Raw genomic sequence first — 22,346 nt, 5'->3', positions numbered from 1 at the left:
TTTCGAAGGAAAAAGGAATAAGTACTTTTTTCTTATTTTTTGGGAATTACATCAAGAGCCAGTTTCCTATTTTATTTTCATACAAACTTCTAGATAATGTCTAAAATTTTAAAATACGATAGATTAAATACAATGCAGAAGGTTGCCTTCTGTACCTGTAATACTCAAACACTGTATCTTTAAGGCTGACTGCTTATGCAATGAGGATTTGTTCACAGTGTGATGCATTATAGCAGCTTAGATTATTATTGATCACTTTTTCTGTTCCTTAATACAGGCTAACGTTTGTATTCTGCTTAGACAATTCAGACCACAAGAAACAAGAAGCTGAAAGATCTATCAACATCTTTCTTTAGCAGATTATAGTTTTCCTGAGGATATTTAATTTCAGTGTGTTTTTACATATACATATTGATACATGCTTGTGGGTTTGAGTGTAAATATATCTAAGGTTTTTTACCCACATCAAGCTATCCCCTGTCCTTACTGATACTCTGGCAAGAGGAAACACCTATACAGGCATGCTGCAGGAAGCTTCATGCTCAGTCTTCTCATAGATTTCCCTCATACCTGACTATGCATAAATTTCAGGTTAATTCCTTCCAGTGTGACCTGAAGAAGACCTCCTTCACCGGTTTTCATATCCTGCACAGGGAACTCACCACCCAACTCAGGGCCTGTGATGTTAATAAAGACAAAAAAAATCCAAAACAAAAACAAACATAAACATAAATTCAGAGAGAGAGAGAGAGAGAGAGTGCAGAAAGCAGTCAGCAGAGTCATGGTATGTGGAAGGGGAATACAAAATAGTAAAAACATAATTCCTATTGATGTGCATAGCAAAAGGACACTACTAAGGACAGTAGAGACCACTTCCGTGAGTCCACTCACTAATGACAGCTTTCTGAGAACCACTAGAATTTTACAAATTGTAATGAATTTCGTTCTGGTAACATCAATGTCAGTTCATCCTGTATTTATTGTATGTCATATTGGGGTATTGTGTGTTTGCTTTAAATGCCACATCTCATTTCTGCATAGTAAGACCCTGCCATCACATAATACCATAGAGAGCATAGTCTTAAGTACAGATACATAAGCAGCACAAAGGAGGCTTGTATTTGTGAGCAGCATTGCATGGTATTGTTTTAAGCAATTAAAATGTCAAAACATTATTTAAATAATCATTTAATGGAGGTTACTAATAGGTAAATAATCCAGACATTTTCATCTACTTTCTTTTGCATTACTCAATTCAGCTAAAAAGTGTGTTCTTAAAATTATTTTTGAAAAATTATCATTTTTTGCAGAACCACCGAGCTCTGGGGAATGGCTTTTAACACAATGCAAACACTTTTCAAACATATTTTGAATACTACATTATTGCCCAACTCTTAAAATACCTTTCCAATTCACTCTTGCTAAAGACAACAGTCTGCTACTTGCACATGGATGCACAAAGCTACCCCAAGATTTCCAAGTAAAAGGAGATTATGTTCAAAGGAGTTATTAATAAAAAAATTTGCTGATTGTAGATTAAACAACGAATGTTCCCAACATTTAAAATCTTGTACCTGGTTTAATGCTTTGCTGCCTTGCTGCTGCTCGCTCCATACTGTCTTTTACACAGTAGTACAGTTCCCGGCACTAAGAGATAAAAGATAAGAAGAGTAATGCAATGTTATTTCTCCAAATCACTAAGGGAGGGAAAGAACAGCAAGATTCTAAGATTCTATTAAAAGAACAAGCCCCATGTGATGCCTAACAACCAAAAGTCTATACAAGCTCAAGCACACCTAATTACTAGTTAGTATTTATATTTTTTTTTCCAAGATGATAGAGAAACTATTTCATTGCATTTAACCACAAAAGCTAGCGAAGAGTTCATGCATTGGCACATTCTAACCAAGCCTATGCAGTTTCTTACTGTAGAATAAGCATCAAAATAATCCCTCTCTTTCTTTCAGCTTCCAGCAATCAATATTGCTAGTCAAGCACATAATTACGTTATTCATATCAATTTCCTTATGGCATATTCTTCTCTTCATCTTCCTTCAACTCTGAGATTAAGCCATAATCTCAGAGCTAAATTTCAGAAAATCTTCTATTTTTCTATAGCTCAAGATACAGGACACAGAGAAGGCTGAGCTACTCTGTACTAGAAAGAAACAAATTTGATGGATGGACAAACAAAAGAGTGGAGATCAATGGCTCAGCATCCAAGTGGAAAACGGTGACAAGTGATGTTCCTTGGGTGTCAGTACTGGGTCAGTGACATGGACAGAGGGACTAATGGACGGTGCCCCATGGCAGTGCGGGGTTCAAAGCAGGTGATCTTAAAAGTCCTCTCCAACACAAGCCATTCTACGACTCTAAGATCAAAAATTACACCATTAACTCCTAGGGCATAGTTTTATTTAGGTTTTGTCCACAAATCCTCTGTAGTATTTTTCCTATCTTCACAAGCCTGCAAGCTCACACAGTGTGTAGTAATACTGATGTTTTCCTTCTTCCAACAAAAAAGCTACATGTCATTTCTTAAATTACTTTCTGGTGGACAACTGTTTTCAAGTAAATGACAGGGCACAATGCCAGCTTCAGATGTCAGTGTTGCTGAACAGCCACTGCAGTCCAGTAACCAGTGCTGGAAAGAGAGTGCTATTTTTTGATTAAACATAGAATATGACACACAAAGGATTTGTTTTTTTCTGTGCAGTTATTCCTGCAGTATTGTGTATATTAGACAAGATACAAACCTTCTTTGTGTAGAACTTGTTCAGTTGTGTCTCCTGACCATTCCTGCGCCAGAGGCAAAGCACTTTTGTTTTGGGACAGTAAGTCATGTTGATGAGTTTCTCATACCACCAACGTTCATACACAGTTCCAATGTTGCTTCTCAGCACAATACAATCATCACATACCTAGGAGCACAAAATATTATGTAAGATTTTTAATGCTGTTTCTCTTATTTCTTCTGCTACTGGTTGCATTAGTATTATTCTTGTCTCTACCTCCATGAAAAATATGTCTCCTGTTGTGTCTGTCCCAGCATGTACTACAAAAGTCTGCTTCTTGATATGGCGGCTGCCACTGGGTCTCACAGGGAGTTCCCGTCCATTCTAGAAAAAAACCCACATGCAATCATGAATGAACATTGGGGAAAAAACCAAAAAAAATTCAGTGACACAAATGAAAGGAAGAAGAATTTTTAACAGAATTTAATGAGCTCATTGGAGACAATTTTGGACATAGCTGTAAGCAAGATACTCTAGTGAGTTTGGTTTCAAAAAGTGTGATTGGGAGAGTTATGACAGCATACAGTATTCACATAGTACCATACTCAGTATGGGAAAGTGAGGTGTCTGAGCTCTGGTATCATTGCAGTAAACTGGTCTGATTTTTCCCAATTAATTATAAGATAATTTTGTGTCTTTTCTGTGCAGAAAAGTAAGTTCCAAAGGTAGAAATTACCTTTAAAAGAGCCTAACTTGTGTTCCCACTGGTGATGATTGTGTTAAAAACTGGCTAGATTTACTAACTGAAGATTTAGCTTATATTCTTATTGACCATTAGAGGACATTAGGTTTTTTCTCTATGAATACTGGGAACAGTTTTGTACAGAAACTGGTTGCTATAAGTCTTATAGTGGCCTGGAAACTGATGGAAAACTAAACACTTCTTACGGTCTTAGTAATCATAAAGGTTCCTGCCAACAAAAGTTATTAAGAAAACATTGATGTTGCACAGAACTGTGGTACATAAGTGTCATGTTAATAGATATTTGTATTGCAGCTCTGATAATTGTGTAACATTAAAACATTATAAACAGGCTCATATAGTCACAGTCTTTACTCTATACTTCTGAAGAGTAGCATTCAAAAATTCAATTAATTATTTTTAATATTTTAAAATTAGTGTTGCAGAGAATATACATAAGACTTTTCAGGCAATTTATTTCCTCCACTGTAGATCCCAGAGGTATATCACTCATCACTGTGATATCTGTTTTACTTACCAGATTGGCAAGTTTGTCTAGAATATCATTTATTTGCTGGCTATGCACCAATCCAATATGTGATTTTCCCATTAGACGACGCACTTTTTTCCTAATATCATTCTTGTTCACCTAGAAAGCAGATATACAGACAGTTGCATATTCTATTCACAGCAGACAACTCCAATCTCCCAAACATATCTTGGTTTCCATTGCTAAGAAGCAAAACAATTTACATCCAATTCACTGATGCCAGGACCTCTTTAATCAGCAGCACAGGACCACATTGCACATTCCCCACTTTTTCCAGCTCCTGTGCACGTGATGCTGTGCACAACAGATTTCCTGCCTGCCCATGTGCACAAGCTGCAGTTCCACTACCCACCACTTCCAACTACTGACATTAGAAGCCTCAGTTCTCCATGTTACCACTTCTGAGTCTCACTGGCCAGACCAGCTCCTCCACCTCCTCCTCTGCACAGACTCAAGTTATGAAGCTGTGGAGCCCTCAACACAACATGGTATCTTTCAGAGTTCTCGTTCTTTCACCATGTGTTTCTTGGTCACTAGGCTGTGGCTCTAACACGCACTCCCAGAGAGCCTTCAAACAGCAAAAGGCTCTTCCTGATGATGAGCTGCAGGCAAGCTCAGAAGCAAAATATTTCTGCCTTAGGTTCCATTTCAAAAGGTGAGTATGAATGCCAGCCATTGATACTAAAGGATTCAAAGACATGTTTGAATGCTGATTTCAAGCTGGATCAAACATGTTTTCTAACACATTTGCATTATGACCTTAATGTTGAGGAGTATATAAAACAAACTCAGTCTGTTTCACTAAATTCAGAAGAATTCTTTGTGCTGAATTCTTTGTGCTTGAAAGAAAGCATTGTATTTTTCAATATATTTTAAAATTAAAACCTACTAGGCTCTGCTATGCAAAACAAGAAAATAAATTAAAGTACCAAGGTGTTGGCTTTGCAGGATTATGCTTCCCTTCCCAAATAAATTAATCTGTCTGGTAACAGAAAGCCCTCCAACTTTCCAGTTTCTACTAGAAACTGCCTTTATTATTCACAGCTCTGAGTTTCATTAGCAGAGATGTATGGTTTCAACACAAATGAAAATCTGAGTAGCAATCTATTAAAAAGAACAAGAAATCACCTTTATCATAAGCATATAAGCAATCATATTGTGCAGCAGTGTAGCCAACAAGCGATCCTCATCATCCTCCAAACGCTTTCGATCGTGCTCTCCCAGGGAAAGATACCTGCAAGAAGAGCTACATCTGAAACAGACACACAGGCATTCTTCATCCACTTCACTAAAGCACTGGCAGAGGACACAGCACTGTTTGCAAAGCATACAGCAAATAAAACCCCTAAAAACACTAAGTCAAGTGTGCATTTTCCAGTAAAAAACTGTCATCAGTAATTGAACATTTCCCTTAATTATTAACTAGTTGAAGCAAATAACATCTGTTCAGTGGGAAATTTGTTAGTGGTCTGCTGGGCTTATCATCCATTTCCTGTTCTCTGCAGTGGCAGCTCCATGACAATTACAACTGTCAGAAGAGGAACACATAACACAGCACAAGAGCTATCCCACATTAGAGCTTAAATACAGCTGCAAGGCAGAAGAAAGCTGATGAAGGAAGTGCACCAGGCACTCTCTTTTTCAAGTAAGGTAGGCAGTTTCTGGAACAACAGTTTTGAAACTATCACCCCAAACTAGTTCTTATTTTGGCTACCAAATTTCATGTTCCATGATAGCATGGATGGAGGGAGTAGAGCTGCAGGTGGTAGACATGAACACCGAATGATCAGCTGTTAACAGAGCTGGGGGGAGGAAGAGGAAGTGAGTCAAGATTGACATCTTAGAAACAGTCAAGCCTTAGGCAACCACACAGATATTTCTAGAGAGTGGTTTCCTCATGGGTTTTTTTGTTTAACTACAAGCTGTGAAAACACCTTTAAGTTACTTTGCATTTTGAGAAGGCTCAAAATGCCATTTCTGGAGCTACTTAATTTTTTCACTGTATGTCAACACACTATTATTCCAGAATATGGCCATCCTGCCACAGAAATCTCTTGCTTTACTAATGATCTAGTCTATTCCATCCATTCATATTGTTCTTACGCTTACATTACCCATTTCTCTGGAAATATCTCACCACAAGAGTTAAAAAATGCATATGTCATAACTAAAGACAAGTATTTCAATATCAGGAGCTACTGACCAGCAGAGAGAGAAGAGACTCCCTTTGGAATAGTCAGGTATAGTAACAAGGTTTACAAAGTGATAATAGCATGTTAAGCAGAACTAAAATAATTTTTTCCCTACTATTTTTACTATTTGAACCCCAGGTGAAACAATGAGGAGGAAAAAGGTCTACTGAAGAATTCACCTGTCAATCATCTCCTGAGGTCCCTGGTCCATCCCCATTCCTTCTCTCTCTAACATCACAGCATCCAAGAAAGCATCTTCCCAGAACTGCATCTGGTCCCACAAAGTTGAACGCTCTTTGCCTATGCAATGTATAAAAAATTGAGCATTTATTCCGTTTATTCCAGTCAGATACTTTATGGTTAATTCCTGTTCATTCCCACTCCTTGAAAATACCATAAGCCAACACACAATGAAACTATATTAAATAAAAAAAGGTTACTTGTAAACCACAAGCAATATCACAACTGAAGAAAAGTTTAAAAGAAAAGACAAGACAAATCTCTCATTCTAATTAACGGCACAATATTTTTAATCCCTTACAGTAAAGTACCTCTCATCTCTATTTTTTAAGGAGTACAGCTTCTTCCATACACTGTTAACACTGCCCAAAAGAGACAGGAATATCTCAGACAGACACAGATCACAGCAAACACACAGAGAAGTGGAAAGATAAGATTATTACTCAGAGAGAAGGTTTCCATTGCAGCATCCTCTAACTGGTCCCAGACAGATCCTTTATCCCTACCTGCACCATTCCAAGCAGGTAGGAACGATAAATGGGAAGGATGAAAAACACAGGAAGAGAGAGCTTTTGATTAACAGCAAGTCCAGACAAAATACAAAATAGCCAATGTACTAGTTCAAGGGATATACTTAAAACCCTTTAGTATTCTGAGTTTAGCCCTCTGTTCAGTGACTTAAGGCGAATGATATTTTCTCAAGATCAGGGATATATTTTAGCTTTCCATACATAGCTAACTTCCTTCTCCCTTTCTTCACCGTGTTTAAAGAATTCATATTCAAGAAGAGCAAGAGATTCGGACACACTTAATTTTATGCAAACTACACCACTCACACCAATCTCCTCTTACTTAATTTCCCCAACAAAACTTTGGCTTTACTCTGAATGGTCTGATGTGCCTTCCTATTCTACCAGCACGGACAACAGCTAGAGGTTAAAAACAGTGTCGGGGAAGTGAAAATTCCAGTCTGTCCTAGACATGATTTCACCTGAACTTCAACCTGAAAGATTCCCTCCCCACAAATAAAAGTAGCTTACCCAAAAGTCCTTCATACAGATAGACACGCTGGCTCCCATCCTCTGGACCTCTCCCTGGAGTACTCCCTTTGCTATCCTTCACACTCTGCTTCAGGTTGTGAGACTTGGCCTGAAAATAATACAAGAGGAATTGGCAATTTAACTCTGCACCTTGCAGGCATCTCTCTTGTGCTGTTGGGTTTAACAGATGCAAGTTTTCAAGCTATACTTCAAAAAAGCTTCTCCTGCAAACATTCACAAAACAATTGCTTTGTTCAAAGAGCAGCGGAATACACTTTAACACAGAGTCAGCCAAAGAAAAATCTAAGAAAGACAAACAGAGAAATCAAAACACAGAGGAGGCACAATGCTTCCCTGAAGGAAAACTGAGGCAAAACACAAGCCCCAGACTGAAGGAAAGAAACTCTTCTGTCATCCCCCCTATTTCAAACTTATGCATTCATAAAGGTGTGACATTAAGCAAATCATTACATCTCATCTGGCCTGAAGAGTGAGAGCTGGGACGACCAGCCAGCAGGAACTGTGACAACAAAGCTGGCCCATTTATTTCTCTACACCAGGTAAACTATGGTGAAATATTTGAATTCACTGCACTTCATATACACCCATCATCTTTGTTGTAAATCTCTTGCGAGGTTTCTTAGAATTCTATTTAATTTCTATTCAGTTCTATTCTATTTAGTTTAGTAGAAAAACACAGAAAAATAAATGTTAAAAGAAGTCTGACTCTTCAGTAACTGAGAGGACACCCACTTCCAACTAAGGAAGCAGATGTGGTTAAATAATTTTCATGCTTTTTGTAGAAATCTGCCATGAAACACAATGGTTTTGTTTCTTTCTTAACATTAGAAGAAGAAGCCCTGTAAAGGCTTTTACAATCTTATCAGGATTATAAAATAGTGAACACAGTGAGACCAATCTTAAGGCACTGCAAGTTGTTTTCTTATTTCACTGAGAGCTTGATTTAGCCAAAACAAGTGTATCATTATTTTCTTGGTAAGATGCATATTAGAGGTTATGCACAATAATCAAGGACTTTACAAAATGAAGCGCTCACAAATTATTTGGGTTTTGCTGCATACAGACCTTCCAACTAGGCTAATATATTTAAAAGTTATGATTACACTTCAAATAGGATTAAGTAATACTTTAAAGAAACAGAACAGCTGCTAAAACTAACATGGATCACTCCTTTACTCAATCAGCTTCTCCTAAGAAACAGGGAATTTTCATTTTAGTTAAGGACAAATAATGCCCACCAAATGTCCATTTGGTTGAGAGAAACATTGAATTAATATTAAACATTGCTAGAGTCTCTAAAGTGGTGCAAGATGTGATTCTACTACTTTCAAAAAAACATTTATTGCAGAGTAGATGAAGAAAGGTATCTGGATCCAGACAAAACTATATCTTTGACATTGTAATATTGTACCTCATTGCTGATTAAGCCTTAGAATCAGGCACACACATTGAAATCAGGCACACACATTGAATCAGGCACACACATTGAAATATTACTGTACAAGATTAAAAAGAAAAAAAAAATTAAGTCTGCAATGCCCTTACAAAGATAGAGCTAGTAGCAGAGTTTGTCTCAATTTCACTGTCTGACACAGTGCCTCTGGATCCTGCTAAATTGCCACCATTTTCCACACTTGGGCCATCACCAGCATTGCTACTCAAGTCACTGTCTGCTCCCAATGTCTCTCCAGAACTGTTACTAACCTGTGGAGAAAAATAAAGCCATTACCTTCAACAGATAATACATCAGAGAATTTCCTCTCATTTTTAATGCATCAAACAACCTGCCTTCTTTGATCTCAGGTTACATTTTAAAACTTTTATTTTTTATAGATAGTTTATACAAAACTAAGACATATTTATAGAACTGTTGCAATCCACCAGTTCCATACATACACCAATATGTAGGAATGCATAGCAGCAATGAGCACCATATATGAAGGCTGTAATGTGCTCATAAAGCAAGCACTATGTATGTTCTGGCACACACACATGCTTGCTGCCCACTCAGAGGCTCTGGAGAGACAACTCATGGAGTACAAGATGCATGTGTGACACTCTGCTGCCACACCACACAAAATGTAGGCACAAAATGCCCTTTCCCACTTTAACAAGCAGTCAATCACATCCAGATTTCACTCTGGGCATATCCTACCACAGTGCTGACTTCAGAATCTTGGCTTGTACTTCGGACCATAACTGCTGGTCCTCCACTGGGAATAGAGTCAAAATCACTCTTCTGCAGTCAAAACATATAAAGGACAAGAAGAGTCACATTAGTTTTTACCATAAGGAGAGAACATCACTTCCCATTCTTCTGGGCTCTTGAATCCCATGCCTTATGCTTCCTTAGTTTATTTAGCCAATCAGATAGAAACTACTGTCTGAGTGTCAAAAGACCATGGTGTCCTGTAATTGAGTTTACAAAGACCAATGCCCTAGAGAAAGGGGCAAAGGAATTTTACCAAATTAGCCTCTCATTTGGTTTGAGGGAATACTCAAACCTTAGAAGTCTTCCCATAAGTAAGCAGTCAATAGAAGAATCCTATCTCTTACCACATAAATAAAGCAAGCATAGGAGCCACTGACCTGAGAACCTGAGGCCAAACTGAGGCCACTGTCTGCACTGATTTGGGATTTCTTCTCATCTGTTTCTCCCAAATCAAACTGTTTCACACCTTCTGGTCCTGAACAAAGGAAAGAGTAAATAATTACTGTACCAAGAAAAAACAGCATAGGAGAAAGCAGATGACAGACTGGAAGCAGGAACAGTACCAAGAAAACAGATTTGCTTTCTCATTTCTTTGATTTTTAATGCATATTTTATTATTCCTTGGTACTGAAAACAACAAGGCCAGCAGAACACATGTGCTAGTCTTCAAACATTAGTTTGAATTTCAAATATTCCAAAGTCCGGGAGTGACTATAATTAAACAGTACCTTTCTTAGCCATTCAAGAGAGATAAGAGGACAGACGACAGTCAAGTAGCTTCCAGTTACAATAACACATGCAGAGCAGTTGACATTCAACTCTAGGAAGCCACTTCCTTTAATTCTTGGTAATAAAAAAGAATACCTATTTACTTAAAAGTCAGAATCCTTTTTTGAACAGCTAAATTGCTCAAAGTCCTGGACTGAGTTTTTTGGTTGCCCACTGCAATTATCTAGGCAAAAATCAGGCAACACATGACAAGCAAATAAACAGCGACAATTGGTGTTACCCAATAATACTTTCAAAGATTAAACTTGTATGATGCTGTACTTCACAACATTCCCCAATTACATTAACAAATGGCTCTCCAGAGTTGGCAATCACATAGGCAGGAGAGAGAGAGGAAATCAGCAAGCTTTTAAAGTCATGCATTCATTAACCCAACAATCCAAAAAAACAAAAAAGGGAAAGAAAGGATAAAGAACTTTGTGTTCAATTTCCCATGCACTTCTACAATTGTATCATCTATTGTCCTCAGATGGGATGGCAGAAGGAAAAGAGAATGATGGAGAGGTAGAGCCTGAAAAGAAATTTGGATAAGCACTGAATGAAGTAAATAACAATGCAAGAAAAGAGTGTGTTATAGGCGGTGCACAGGATGTTAATACTCTCAGAAAGGGGAAGAGACTGAATGCAATACTGCTGCCATAGCCATATCTGCCAACTATTCAGTAACAGGAAGACATGATCAGCTGCTGGAATATTTGCATTCTATACCCATGTTATAGCCAGTATCCCTAAACAAACAATGCCACTACCTATGTAACCACTGATCACAACAACCTGGGAATTATGAACATGTTTGTATTACATGTAATATTAGAGAGGATAAGATAGTGAAAAGGTAAGAAAAAGAGAAGGGAGGAGAGAGAGAGAGAAGGATAATATACAAAGATTTGTGGGAGTGAGTTTGAGATGATATGTAAACTCATGAATAGCAAAGCCATAAGCGGGCTGTGCAGACCATACTAGCTTACTACTCAACCATCAGTTCTTCCTGTGAAGTGTTTACAGAAAGCATTCTTCGCTTGCTATAGTATTTTGCCTCTAGACCCAAATGCCTTAGTTACTGTAAATCAACTCCTCAAAGACTCTAAGAAAGAGAAAGCATAAACAGAATTGATGAAGAAAATAACTAAAAAAATATTTTCTAAGAATTTGGAATATTATTTTTCACTGAAATACACATAGCTCACTTCTAGAGGTCTATATCCACTCATTCAAGTGGTCATCATTTCTAGCTCTGATACAGCCAAAAGTTTTATATCTTATTATTACAGCAAATAACACAAAATTTCAGCTGTGTGTTTTAAGCAATTTAGGAGTTTCCCGTCCCAACACATAATTCAGATATGTTTCTGGCAGTTTGACTTTTAAAGGAATTGAAATTGACTGAAGCAGTTCAGATATTTGAGGCCTGCAACTGAGTTTAAGGAGCACAACAGCCACAACTACATTGTTGTCACTGTCAATTTACAGGCACTTAAAAACCTCCCTTTCCCTTCTTTATGGAGCCATATTTCTAATACACATGGAACACTAAAACTTCTATTTATCCCTCCCAATGCAGGCACCTACCTGAAAGGCTCCGTTTGGGAGGGCAGGTGTGTGCATGTGCTGTGTGTCTGTCTCACACACTCCTACCTCAGCAGGTAGCAATTCACAACTGAAGGACAGTAAGCTGTACTGCAGAGTCACCACATTCTCTTTGAACTAACTCCACATCCCAATCTGTACTTAACAGAAGTATTTAACTGATCTGCCTAAAACTAATGTAAGCAAACCCAGGCCTAATCAGAATGTTAGGAATCTTCACTCATTCATCTCAGGTATTAATCCTTCCCAATTTCCAGTCTGTAAAATAGGTAGCATCAGCTCTGCGAAGTACAAACTAAGCTTATGGTTAAGAAACACCTACCACAGCATGGTTGTTATACATTGGCTGTTGCCCTTAAGTCATATGTCCCTATTTACAACAGTGACAACCAAAAGAGCAAAACCTGGTATTGCACCTGCAGAGTATTCACATTCAATATTTTATTCATTATCATATTTTAACAGATGTTCAGATTTGTTTAGATTTAGACTATTATTTAGACTCTGCAACAGCCTCAAACTATTTCACTCTTTCTTCACCAAGGGATATGAAAAACAAAATGAGGTTGATTCCTTATTATGAGGCTATTTTCTAGAAGCCATCACTAAATACAGTTATTCACATACACCTTCTCTCTCCCCCTCAGAAGTATTTCTTGTTGCAGACTGACTGTTCATAGTTGATGCCAGTTAACAAAATTCACCATCCCACAGCTTGAACAAGTAGGAATTCTTCATTCCAGTAACATTTAATCAATCAATATATCAATGTAAACAACTTGTTAAAAAAGTTTTAACTTTTAAGGAAGGAGATGGAGTATCTCAAAATTCTTTCATATTTATCTGATTAGTGAGGATGCAGAACACCTGCTTCCTCTTCTCTGAAGGCAACAACTGGGGGAGGAAAAAGAAAGAAAAAAAAAAAGAAAGAGACATTTGAACAGAATTTCCTCAGGGCAAACAGATCTGTTTGGTCCGTTAATGGAGACTTTCTTGATAGATTTTGTTCTTGTGAGTATAAAACCTGTGTGCCAGAGATGCAAGCTCACCCTGAACCTGGGGAGTTGGCAGTTATGGGGAGGCTGGAGGAGTCAGTTTCTACATTTTTTTTTAAATTTCCTTACTCGTTTTTTCCAAAGATTTTTGCTTTTTCACTTCCTGGTGCTTGTTCCACAATTCTACCCAAGATGCATTGAAAGCAGGAGAGAAAGAGAAAGAGTCAGCAGCTGGTCAGACAGGTGAAAATGGGGAAAAAAATTTCAAAAAAAACCCCCACCCCTTCACCTCAAAAAAAACCAAACCAAACCAAACAAAAAAAAAAACCAACCAAACAAAAAAACCAAAAACAAACAAAAAACAAAACAAAAAAAAAAAAAAAAGGGCAAAAAAATGAATACTTTTATGACAACTACTGAGTGAAGGGTTAATTAACACCAGTTTAAAAGAAATCAGTGTTAGGTATTGAGCACTGCATCATCTCTTAGTAACAGTATTCAGACATTAGAGATGACTTCATACAGTGATGGTGGTGCATCCCCCCTCCCCTCCTCGGGCTACACTTCGACAGCAGTTAATCAACTAAGGAAAAACAGCTCTTATGAACAAATAATTAATCACCTTTACTAAGAAAGGGATTTAAGACTGTCAGATATTTACTCCTGTAAAACGCAGGCATCACAGAAGTTCTAATAAACAGAAACATTTTAATGTCTCTAGTTTATATCACTGAAAGGAGGAAGACACAAAAAACAACAGCAACAATTCCAAAAATATTAAAGTGTAGGTTAACACAACATTTAATCAATATTATGTCTTACATATTATCATAAAGTTTACACGTTATTTTTGACCTGACAACATTCTCCATAAATGTCTGGCTCTGCCTATGAACCTGTCCTATATGCAAAGAGCTGAACTTCTCTGCATCCACTTGCTCCCACAGAGAACAGAAAATGATGAAGAATTGAAAATAAGCAAGATATCAGACATGCTTCACTCCAACTTCCAGAACTCAAAGTCACAGCACTCTAATAAAGTCGATGAATTCTTTAAGAGACTATACAATGCACAAACCAGCAAAACAGTCTGAAGTGTCCTTAAAACTGAATTTGAAACTTAGCCCTGGGACAAAACAGTCACGAGACACTTGCACTTTTCTATCACTCACATTGTTCAACTCTGAAATGCAGTCACCTTTTCCGCTCAGAAACATCAGATCATTCCAGGTGCTGGCCCTTTGGCCAAAGGAAACATTACAACCTGACATGGTGAGCTGACTCTAGGTGTTAGGCACTGTCCTCTCTCACTAGCACCATTTAAGTTGGAGATGCTACAGAGGAAGATCCTCTTAGAAAAGTGGCAAATGGAAGGAAAAAGAAGTAAAATGTTCTTTTACTGCTCTTTAAGAAAACTTTCTGAGCAACTGAAAGGTCACTTAAATGTGTTAGAAACCCATTCCACCCTGCAAATAGCAAAAATAAGGGCAAGACAGGCTCTAAATAAGTTGTATTGAGTAAAATGTCCACTGAAAAAACAATTTAAAAGGATAGGTTACAACTGTGAAGCAAGGCTTCAAAGGATTATGAAAGAAGACATAAGGAGTAAGACATGCAACAAGGTAGAAAAAGCTAGAAAGATGGCTTCTAGCCTACCAATTTCTAGATCTGCTTCGTGATTGATGGATGTTCCTTCAACTTTCATAGACAGATGGGTAAGATAAAACTGCTGAGGGATCCAAACAACATCCTACAGGCTTATCAAACTAAGCATACACTGACAGAGATAACAATCTCTAAGATGGACTGAATTTGTTTGTTAAGGGGCTTTGAAAACATCTGGCCTCTTCCATGCTCAGTCTATATGGCTTTACTTTAAAAATCACCAGTCTGAAAGCTACAACACCTGCCATTAACTTACTTTTAGCTGACCTGTCTGTTAATTTAGTGTAGAGTATACCCTAGCACATTAAAAACAGACTAGATTTTACTGTCAATTACTTAGTCAAAGAAGAAAAACAAAACTTTGAATAAACTCACAGGGCATAAAATACTACACCTGTGGCTTTGTTACATGACCCTGAACTAAACAAGACAGCAGGTCCAAAAAGGACCTGATGGGCATTAAGTATGTAGCACAATCTTTTCTGTTGAAAAAAAACCAGCCAAAATAAAGTGATCTGACCGGATTATAAAATTATTTAAAAACTAGTAATGGAAACTTAAGTAAGTACTGACATTTTCATTAACAGTTATGGAAAGTATGCAATAAACCAAACTTATCACTAACATAAAGGGGTAAATTAATTATCAACTTAAAAGCCACGAGTGTCCTAACAAAAAGACCTACACTACAGGTGATGACCTACACTACAGGTGATAAACCCTGGAAGACAAGAACCTCAGAAGTAAGCAATTGGTGAGTACCAGAAGCATCATCTTCATACTGAATTTTCTAGGTAGGAATTAGGTATCAAGCACAGTCGAGATCAAAGCTCAGATAGTAAAAATCCATCCTACTTCACCTCAGAAATAGGAAAACCTATGAACTTTACGGCCGTTGTTCCTGTAGTACCAGAAAACTCCACAGGTTCAGCTACCATAGATTCAGCTCCAGATTTGAGATGCAGTTTAATCACCACACTAACATACTTTACATGACTACTGCAAACACAACTGTACATTATTTTGCTCCATCCTTCTGAAGACTTCTCATTCTAGTATTTCCTCCTGTATCTAGGTAAAAAGGGTAGCAGCCCAATTTTCATTTCATCCATACAATACCACGAGATTAATTCAAAGTTGTATTTATGTATCTGCAACCTGAGGCTGTAAGTACCTTCCAAACTTCACAGAATCACAGAACTGCTGAAGTTCAAAGGGACCTGAGAACATCACCTAGTCCAACTCCCTGCTTAAAGCAGGATCAACTAAAGCTGCCTGCCACAGTACCATGTCCATTCAGGTATTCACTTTCTCCACAGATGGAGAATCTACCACCTTTCCAGGCAACCTAGTTGTTCTAGTGTTGGATCACCTTCATATAAAAACTTTTTTTCCCCATATTTAAATGGAACTGCTTACAAATACCTTATTTCAGCAAGATGTAAATGTTTACCAAATGCTCTTCCCTAAATAAATTAGTTTGAATGAGAACACCTGCATTTCACAGCTAAGCCATGACTAACACCAGCCCTGTATATCCGAAGCTGTCTTGTTCTGAAGTTTCTATGACAGAATATAAAGAAAATATAACAGGCAAGCAGCATTGAATTATCTCTCTGCAACACAAGAGAAACATCCTTTACTTCTAGATCACACGAGTCAGATGAACATGGAGACTACACTGTTTTTACAGCAATTTCCTAAAAAGTGACTTGCATACCAGTTCATGTTTTGTGGTGAAAGACAAAAGCAGTTAGAAAAAAAGGCTTCAAAAAAAACATTCAAGTCTTTTGATCTTTGCCAGTCTAGGTAAAACCATATTCTTCTTGTAATTTAGCTCCATAAAAGACAAGTGGAAACCATCATAGCATCAGAACCACCAACGAGGATGTACCTTTGCCCATCCTTGAAGACTGTGAATTGTTTAAGGCTTATATTCTGGCAACAGCAGCTAACATGGCATATTGCATAGCACTTCTTTTGAAAAGCACTTCTTATGATGCTTCACAAACAGGAACTATCTGATATCTATGATTTCCACTTCTATGAGGCTTTAATTTCATTAAAGGGAAAGAAGCAATCTTAGCAACCTCATCAAAAGATCTCTCTTCATTTTTTAAAAGAACACTGTCCTAGAGCCCGGTTTATTCTTAGTTGTGCCAGAAGCATACTTTCCTTTTCCTCTTCTATAGAAAAGTAGAAGAGAAAAGTACCCAGACCAAACCAAACAACTAACTAAAATGCTGGACATCTGAATCTGCAACTCTTTCAACCTCCTGACAGCTTTTCAAACAGAGTGCAAGACCAGTGTCTGAGCAACTGCCTCCATAGATTACCTCTTTAAACAGAAAGCCAGTCAAGTCAGAGGGGTTCAGTATCAGTTCAGGACTCGACTGCACCCAGCCTGCAATTATTATGTGTGTATAAGAATGCATGTCTGTACTCCTGTCACTTGGCTGCTCAACACACACATTCCCTTGTCTTATGCCACAAACTACATACAAATCCTCACAGCACCACACTTTCAGAAGATTAATCTTTCACACAGTGATTTATGAAAATGTTATTTTAAACAGGCTGCAAGAAGCAATGTCTATAATTTAACACGACATAATTTTGCAGTTGAGAAAAAATTTCTCATATGCTGATGGTACTTCTCATGTTTACAACCCACAGCCCAGAGGATCCAACCAAAGTAATTTTTTTCTTTCTCCTCCACCAAAAAAGTCTGTAAAGCCCTTTCTAAATAAAACAGTTCTGAAAGCCCTATTTCAAACTTTTTCCCATGACATAGGGAAAAGCTAGGCCATCTAAGAGTAAGACAGGAAAATCTCCAGTGACCAGCCTAGCAGATGCACACATTCTATTTGCTATTGCATAGAAGGAAAATCCATCACTCCTGTTCACTGAAACTGTAACTAAAATCCTTTTGGAAATTTTGTTGTTAACAAACAGCAGATTTTGGATCCCACTTACATCAGGATACATTATTCACAGCAGCCAGCAATGACAGAAAACCTTTGTTTCACATTTCCCTGCCACAGCTGCCCTTTCTGAAGTCCTGCTGCCCCTGTTCCTCTTTTGCCATTTCCCGTTGCTTGAAAACAGCAATCACAGAACAAAAAATAAGGCTGTTTAAGGTGTAATGAAATATAGAAACAATTAAGATTAGATAGCTTCTGGGAGAAAATTGCGGTGGATAGTTTATCCAAGAGTAGGGTGAAAACACATACGATTGTTCCTTGTGATCCAAGGTGTAAATGAAGCATGTTATAGTAGCAATGTAGTGTGTTAAAATGAAGAGAATGCAAATAGAACCTAATGCCAAACCAGAAGTCCCCCCTGCACTTCACATGCACCTCAATACACACCAATGGAAGCAATAAAATTTTCTTCCTTTAGACTTCTTGTGTCAAACTCCCTTGGCCCTTTGCCTGCAGGGCTCGGTGGCTTTGGCATTAGCTGAGGTACCGGCAGCTGCATCGCAGGTTTTGGCTCCACTCTTGGGGATGATGCAGGATCCTTGCCAACTGGAGTGACAGATCCATCTGTAGGACTTCGTTTTCTCTTTTCTGGTTCTTTAAATTAAAAGAACAGTGTTGATAGAAAATAAATAAATAAATAAATAGAAAGAAGCCTAAGGAAAAAGAAAATGAGAGCAGGACAAGAAAGATGAGACAGATGGTCTCACCTAAATCATTAAGCCTGGCACTGAAACAGCTCAGTGCCACATTTGTTCCCACAGGCCAACATGGCTTGCTGATAGTCCGACATACTGGTGGAAATAGTAGAGGAGAAACCCAGAGTTTTAGGGATACTCAAGTATCTCATTTCTGTATATCTGAAACCTAGGAATTTTCTCTGACACAGTAACTGTAGCATCTCCTCTGCCAAATTGCGAAAAATTAAACAACTCTGCCTAAACTACCAAGAATACAATTTGTAGAAAATAAGCAAGTTCCACTCAGTGCAAAAATGACAAATGCATTCAGTTTCATGGGTAACACTAAATGAAACTTCAGTTAGGGGGGAAAAAAAAACCAACCAAAAAATACCAATCAGCTATAGCTGATTGGTAAAAATCATAAATCTCTGAGACTTCCTACAACCATATGTCCCTAAGGCAGTTTGGATTATTTCTCTGTATCAAACCCCACAGTTTGAACTACAGCAAAACCTTCAGAAAAGAATAATTAAAACCAGGTTTTCCATAAAGGGCCTCCTGCACGAACTATTTCAATACCTGATGAATCTAATAGTCAAAACTTCATTTCCTAGTATCTAAATAGGGGGGAAAAAAAAACCAACCAAAAAATACCAATCAGCTATAGCTCTTCCATAAATCTCTGAGACTTCCTACAACCATATGTCCCTAAGGCAGTTTGGATTATTTCTCTGTATCAAACCCCACAGTTTGAACTACAGCAAAACCTTCAGAAAAGAATAATTAAAACCAGGTTTTCCATAAAGGGCCTCCTGCACAAACTATTTCAATACCTGATGAATCTAACTGTCATACCACTAGATCTGGTGATACCTTTGTTCAATGGATTTAAGATTCTGCTATCAGTAAAACCTTTCTATTTAGACAGTAATTGAAAAGAATCAACACCTAACACTCAACAGAATGAACAATTCCATCCTTTAGAGCAAAAGTGTTTCCCCAATTCCTTGCAGATCTTTCAGAAACCTCCTCAGCTTTGCAAGATGTGAATACCAGAAGTGGGAGCACTACCTCAGTTGTGGGTCTTGTTACTGATATACCAAGATACTATACAGTAGCTGCATTCCAAATGTGTATTCACAGACACACAGTGCCCCCCTGCCCAGTTTTTACAGACACAGTAAATAGTGGGAAGTTCATGTACAGCAGCAGGAGACTGCTTCCTAGGATATAACTCCCAATCCTACTATTATTGTCAACTATCCTTGTTCCTAGAAACAAGTCCTCAGTTTGACCATATTATAATAACCTAATCACAACCATGCTTTATTAAGACTTAGCTTACTCTAGACAAATAAGCAATATCCATCATGTCCTGTAGGATTACTAGTTTATTCCTATATGTTAAATAATACCAACATAAGGACTAATCTCTACAAAACATTTCTAGAAATAAATACTAACTTCAACTAACTGAAAACAAGTAAAACACACTTAACAGTTAAAAAGTTAAAATTTTACTGCAAATTAAGATGTTATGCAATAATGAGAAGAGTCTTTAAAGGTTTGCACCAAATTTTGTCCGTCATGACCACAATTAGTGCACTGGGAAAACTCTACCTACCATCAAATTACATCATTTGGTCTTCACTCTAAAACTACTGAGTTTTACATCAGCCACTCCAATTTTCTTTAGAAATCAGTGTCAGACTAAAAGCTTGTAATTACCAAGATCAGCCCATTCTCCACATTCAGGACTGTTCCATTAGCACAGCCTTCCTTACCCTTCCTTAGCATTCTAACAACGACTGGAAAGGAACACAGGGTGTACCTAAGCCAACACATAAAAAAATTCCTGATACAAGACCCAGAACACCAACTATAAAGGGTTTAGTAGATGCTACTCCTCTGCTACAATGAAATAAGTAACTTTTCATCATTTGAGATTACAGAAAAATCAGATACTAAGAAGAAGTTTATCTTTTTGTCATCTTTTGCTTTCTTCCTTAGCATGCATTTTCTTATTTTGCATTAAGAATCAGATTCTTAAGAAACAGCTGAAAAATAAAGAGATATTTTCAGACTTTCTCCTCTAAGAGTATTTAGTTGTACGAGAATAATTGTGTAGCGCAACGTGGTTGGTGAGATGCAAGTTTTGTATGGTTCCACATTACAAGTATCTCCCTCCCTACTGAGGTTGCCTGCAACAACTTTTCAAGACTGTGGCTGGGACAGGTTTAGCTGAAGGTCCCCATTCCCACACTTCCCACTTCAGCTGTAGAAGTGCCAGGTTTTGCATCTTACTGCAGTGTTTCCATTTTCAATTAAAGATCAGTATGGCCATTATTTTGCTTAGGTCCAGTAACATGTGTGTAAGAAACACAAAACAGGCTTCAAGCTTTATAAGGCTTCAGTAACAATGGTACAATTCTCACCATTTTGGAAGTGTTGGAAAAGCCCTGAAATATCAAAAGGCACAAAACCAGCTACCTTCCCAATCTTGTTTGGTTCATGAACACTGTATTCTCATGAACATTTTTCCTACCTTTATTATAGTAGTGAGTATGTGCTATCTCTAGCAGGCCAAAAACACTGGCCATGCCTCCCAGGCCAGCATTTGCATATGACTGCTCCAAGCTCAACACAGTGCACTTCAGCAGGTCCAGCATGCCTTTATAAACCTTGCGGCTGATCTCCTGCAATGAAAGCCCCATTAGTGCTGTTATTAGCAAGAAAGTAAGTCAAGAACATAATTTCTAAAAGTTCTGTAACCAGCTTTTTGCAATTGACAAAAACTTCCTGTGAATTGAGCCTCAGCAGACACCCAGTGTGAGCACCCTGCTGAGTTCAGCACTGACCACGTCCTGTATGACATCCTGTCGAGCATCCTCCTCGGACTGGATCGTGCGATTCAGCTTGCTCAGGACAAAGACACGGAGCTGCTCACTCTCCAGCAGACGCCGGACTCTCTTCATGTTCAACCAGCCAACGCCTTGCCCATCAAGAACATTGTGTACCACCTCCTTCAGGAATTGCTGGTTCTCACTGATACATTTAAGAGAAAGCAGGCAAAAGTTAGTTAACCTCTGCTTACTTTGCCTTGCATGGGAAGAGAGATATGGCCCGGGCACACACAGAAGTACCTTCCCTATCAACAGTAGTTGACATGCAGCTCTGCCTGCTGCTAACGTAACTGCACACAGCTCAAGCTCTGTTCCACAGGTGCAGTATCAAATACTTTATTTTGTCCTTTATTTCCTACAAAAAGCCATAATCAGGCTTTCCTCTAGCTCCTCGAGGTAACACTCTACCCTTCACTTTCACAGCACCCCTCAGAATCCATAGGAATCCTTTATGCCTCAACCTTCTTCCAGAGCCCCCAGTCTGAGCTGTAGGCTTTCTTTGAAAGAGGAAGTGCAGCACTACTAATGCATTACTGCAGCAGCTTTGGCACATGTTTCGTGTGGCATGTTTGCTCAGCTTCTTTTGCCACAGAGGGAAAGGTAAGAAGAAGGAAACTACTGTGCAACCTAGTCTGAACTGCACCCTAGTCTGAACCTAGTCATTCCCCAGTCTGAACTACAGTTATTGTTCTTACTTGTCCCCCAAAGCCACTAGATCAAAATAAATTCACTCTACCCATGACTGCTACATAACAAAGGGAGGAGAAAGCACAGGCACAGGTCAGGTAATGTTTACTTGCACCATTCTGAGTCCCTTCCCAAGGCTGAGGAAAGCACTTTATGGAATCAGACTTCTTCGTTGGACTCAGTTGATCCCCTGTATGGTGCATTAAAACTCTAATGGGCTAGATCACCTTGTCCAGAACACTCAACTACAAAGAATAACTATTGAGTTAAAGTAGAAGCTTAGAACATTTTGGATCTCAGACAGAAGGAGGATACATTTTGGAG

The 22,346-nt window shown here is 38.2% G+C and overlaps 1 protein-coding gene across 19 annotated transcripts in view; it reads right to left on the bottom strand.

Annotated features, from left to right (window-relative positions):
- MADD (MAP kinase activating death domain) overlaps positions 1-22,346 on the bottom strand; it is a 69,775-nt gene that overhangs the window by 12,747 nt on the left and 34,682 nt on the right. For 9 of the 19 annotated variants that reach the window (XM_041459764.1, XM_041459744.1, XM_041459750.1 and 6 more), the window contains 16 exons: positions 21,291-21,477; positions 20,978-21,128; positions 18,140-18,346; positions 13,233-13,286; positions 10,110-10,207; positions 9,676-9,759; positions 9,066-9,224; positions 7,500-7,608; positions 6,903-6,965; positions 6,399-6,519; positions 5,156-5,261; positions 4,016-4,126; positions 3,012-3,119; positions 2,757-2,921; positions 1,575-1,647; positions 571-677 (listed from right to left, as the gene is read on the bottom strand). In XM_041459764.1, coding sequence (XP_041315698.1) covers positions 571-677; positions 1,575-1,647; positions 2,757-2,921; positions 3,012-3,119; positions 4,016-4,126; positions 5,156-5,261; positions 6,399-6,519; positions 6,903-6,965; positions 7,500-7,608; positions 9,066-9,224; positions 9,676-9,759; positions 10,110-10,207; positions 13,233-13,286; positions 18,140-18,346; positions 20,978-21,128; positions 21,291-21,477 — 1,903 coding nt within the window. The remainder of the gene's footprint in view (positions 1-570; positions 678-1,574; positions 1,648-2,756; positions 2,922-3,011; positions 3,120-4,015; positions 4,127-5,155; positions 5,262-6,398; positions 6,520-6,902; positions 6,966-7,499; positions 7,609-9,065; positions 9,225-9,675; positions 9,760-10,109; positions 10,208-13,232; positions 13,287-18,139; positions 18,347-20,977; positions 21,129-21,290; positions 21,478-22,346) is intronic. The other 10 variants (XM_041459748.1, XM_041459756.1, XM_041459749.1 and 7 more) reach the window with 3 other exon arrangements.

This window comes from Pyrgilauda ruficollis, unplaced genomic scaffold (genome assembly GCF_017590135.1).
Source record: "Pyrgilauda ruficollis isolate IOZ18807 unplaced genomic scaffold, ASM1759013v1 scaffold14, whole genome shotgun sequence".
Classification (NCBI taxonomy): Eukaryota; Metazoa; Chordata; class Aves; order Passeriformes; family Passeridae; genus Pyrgilauda; species Pyrgilauda ruficollis.
This window is presented reverse-complemented; position numbering and strand designations above follow the sequence as displayed.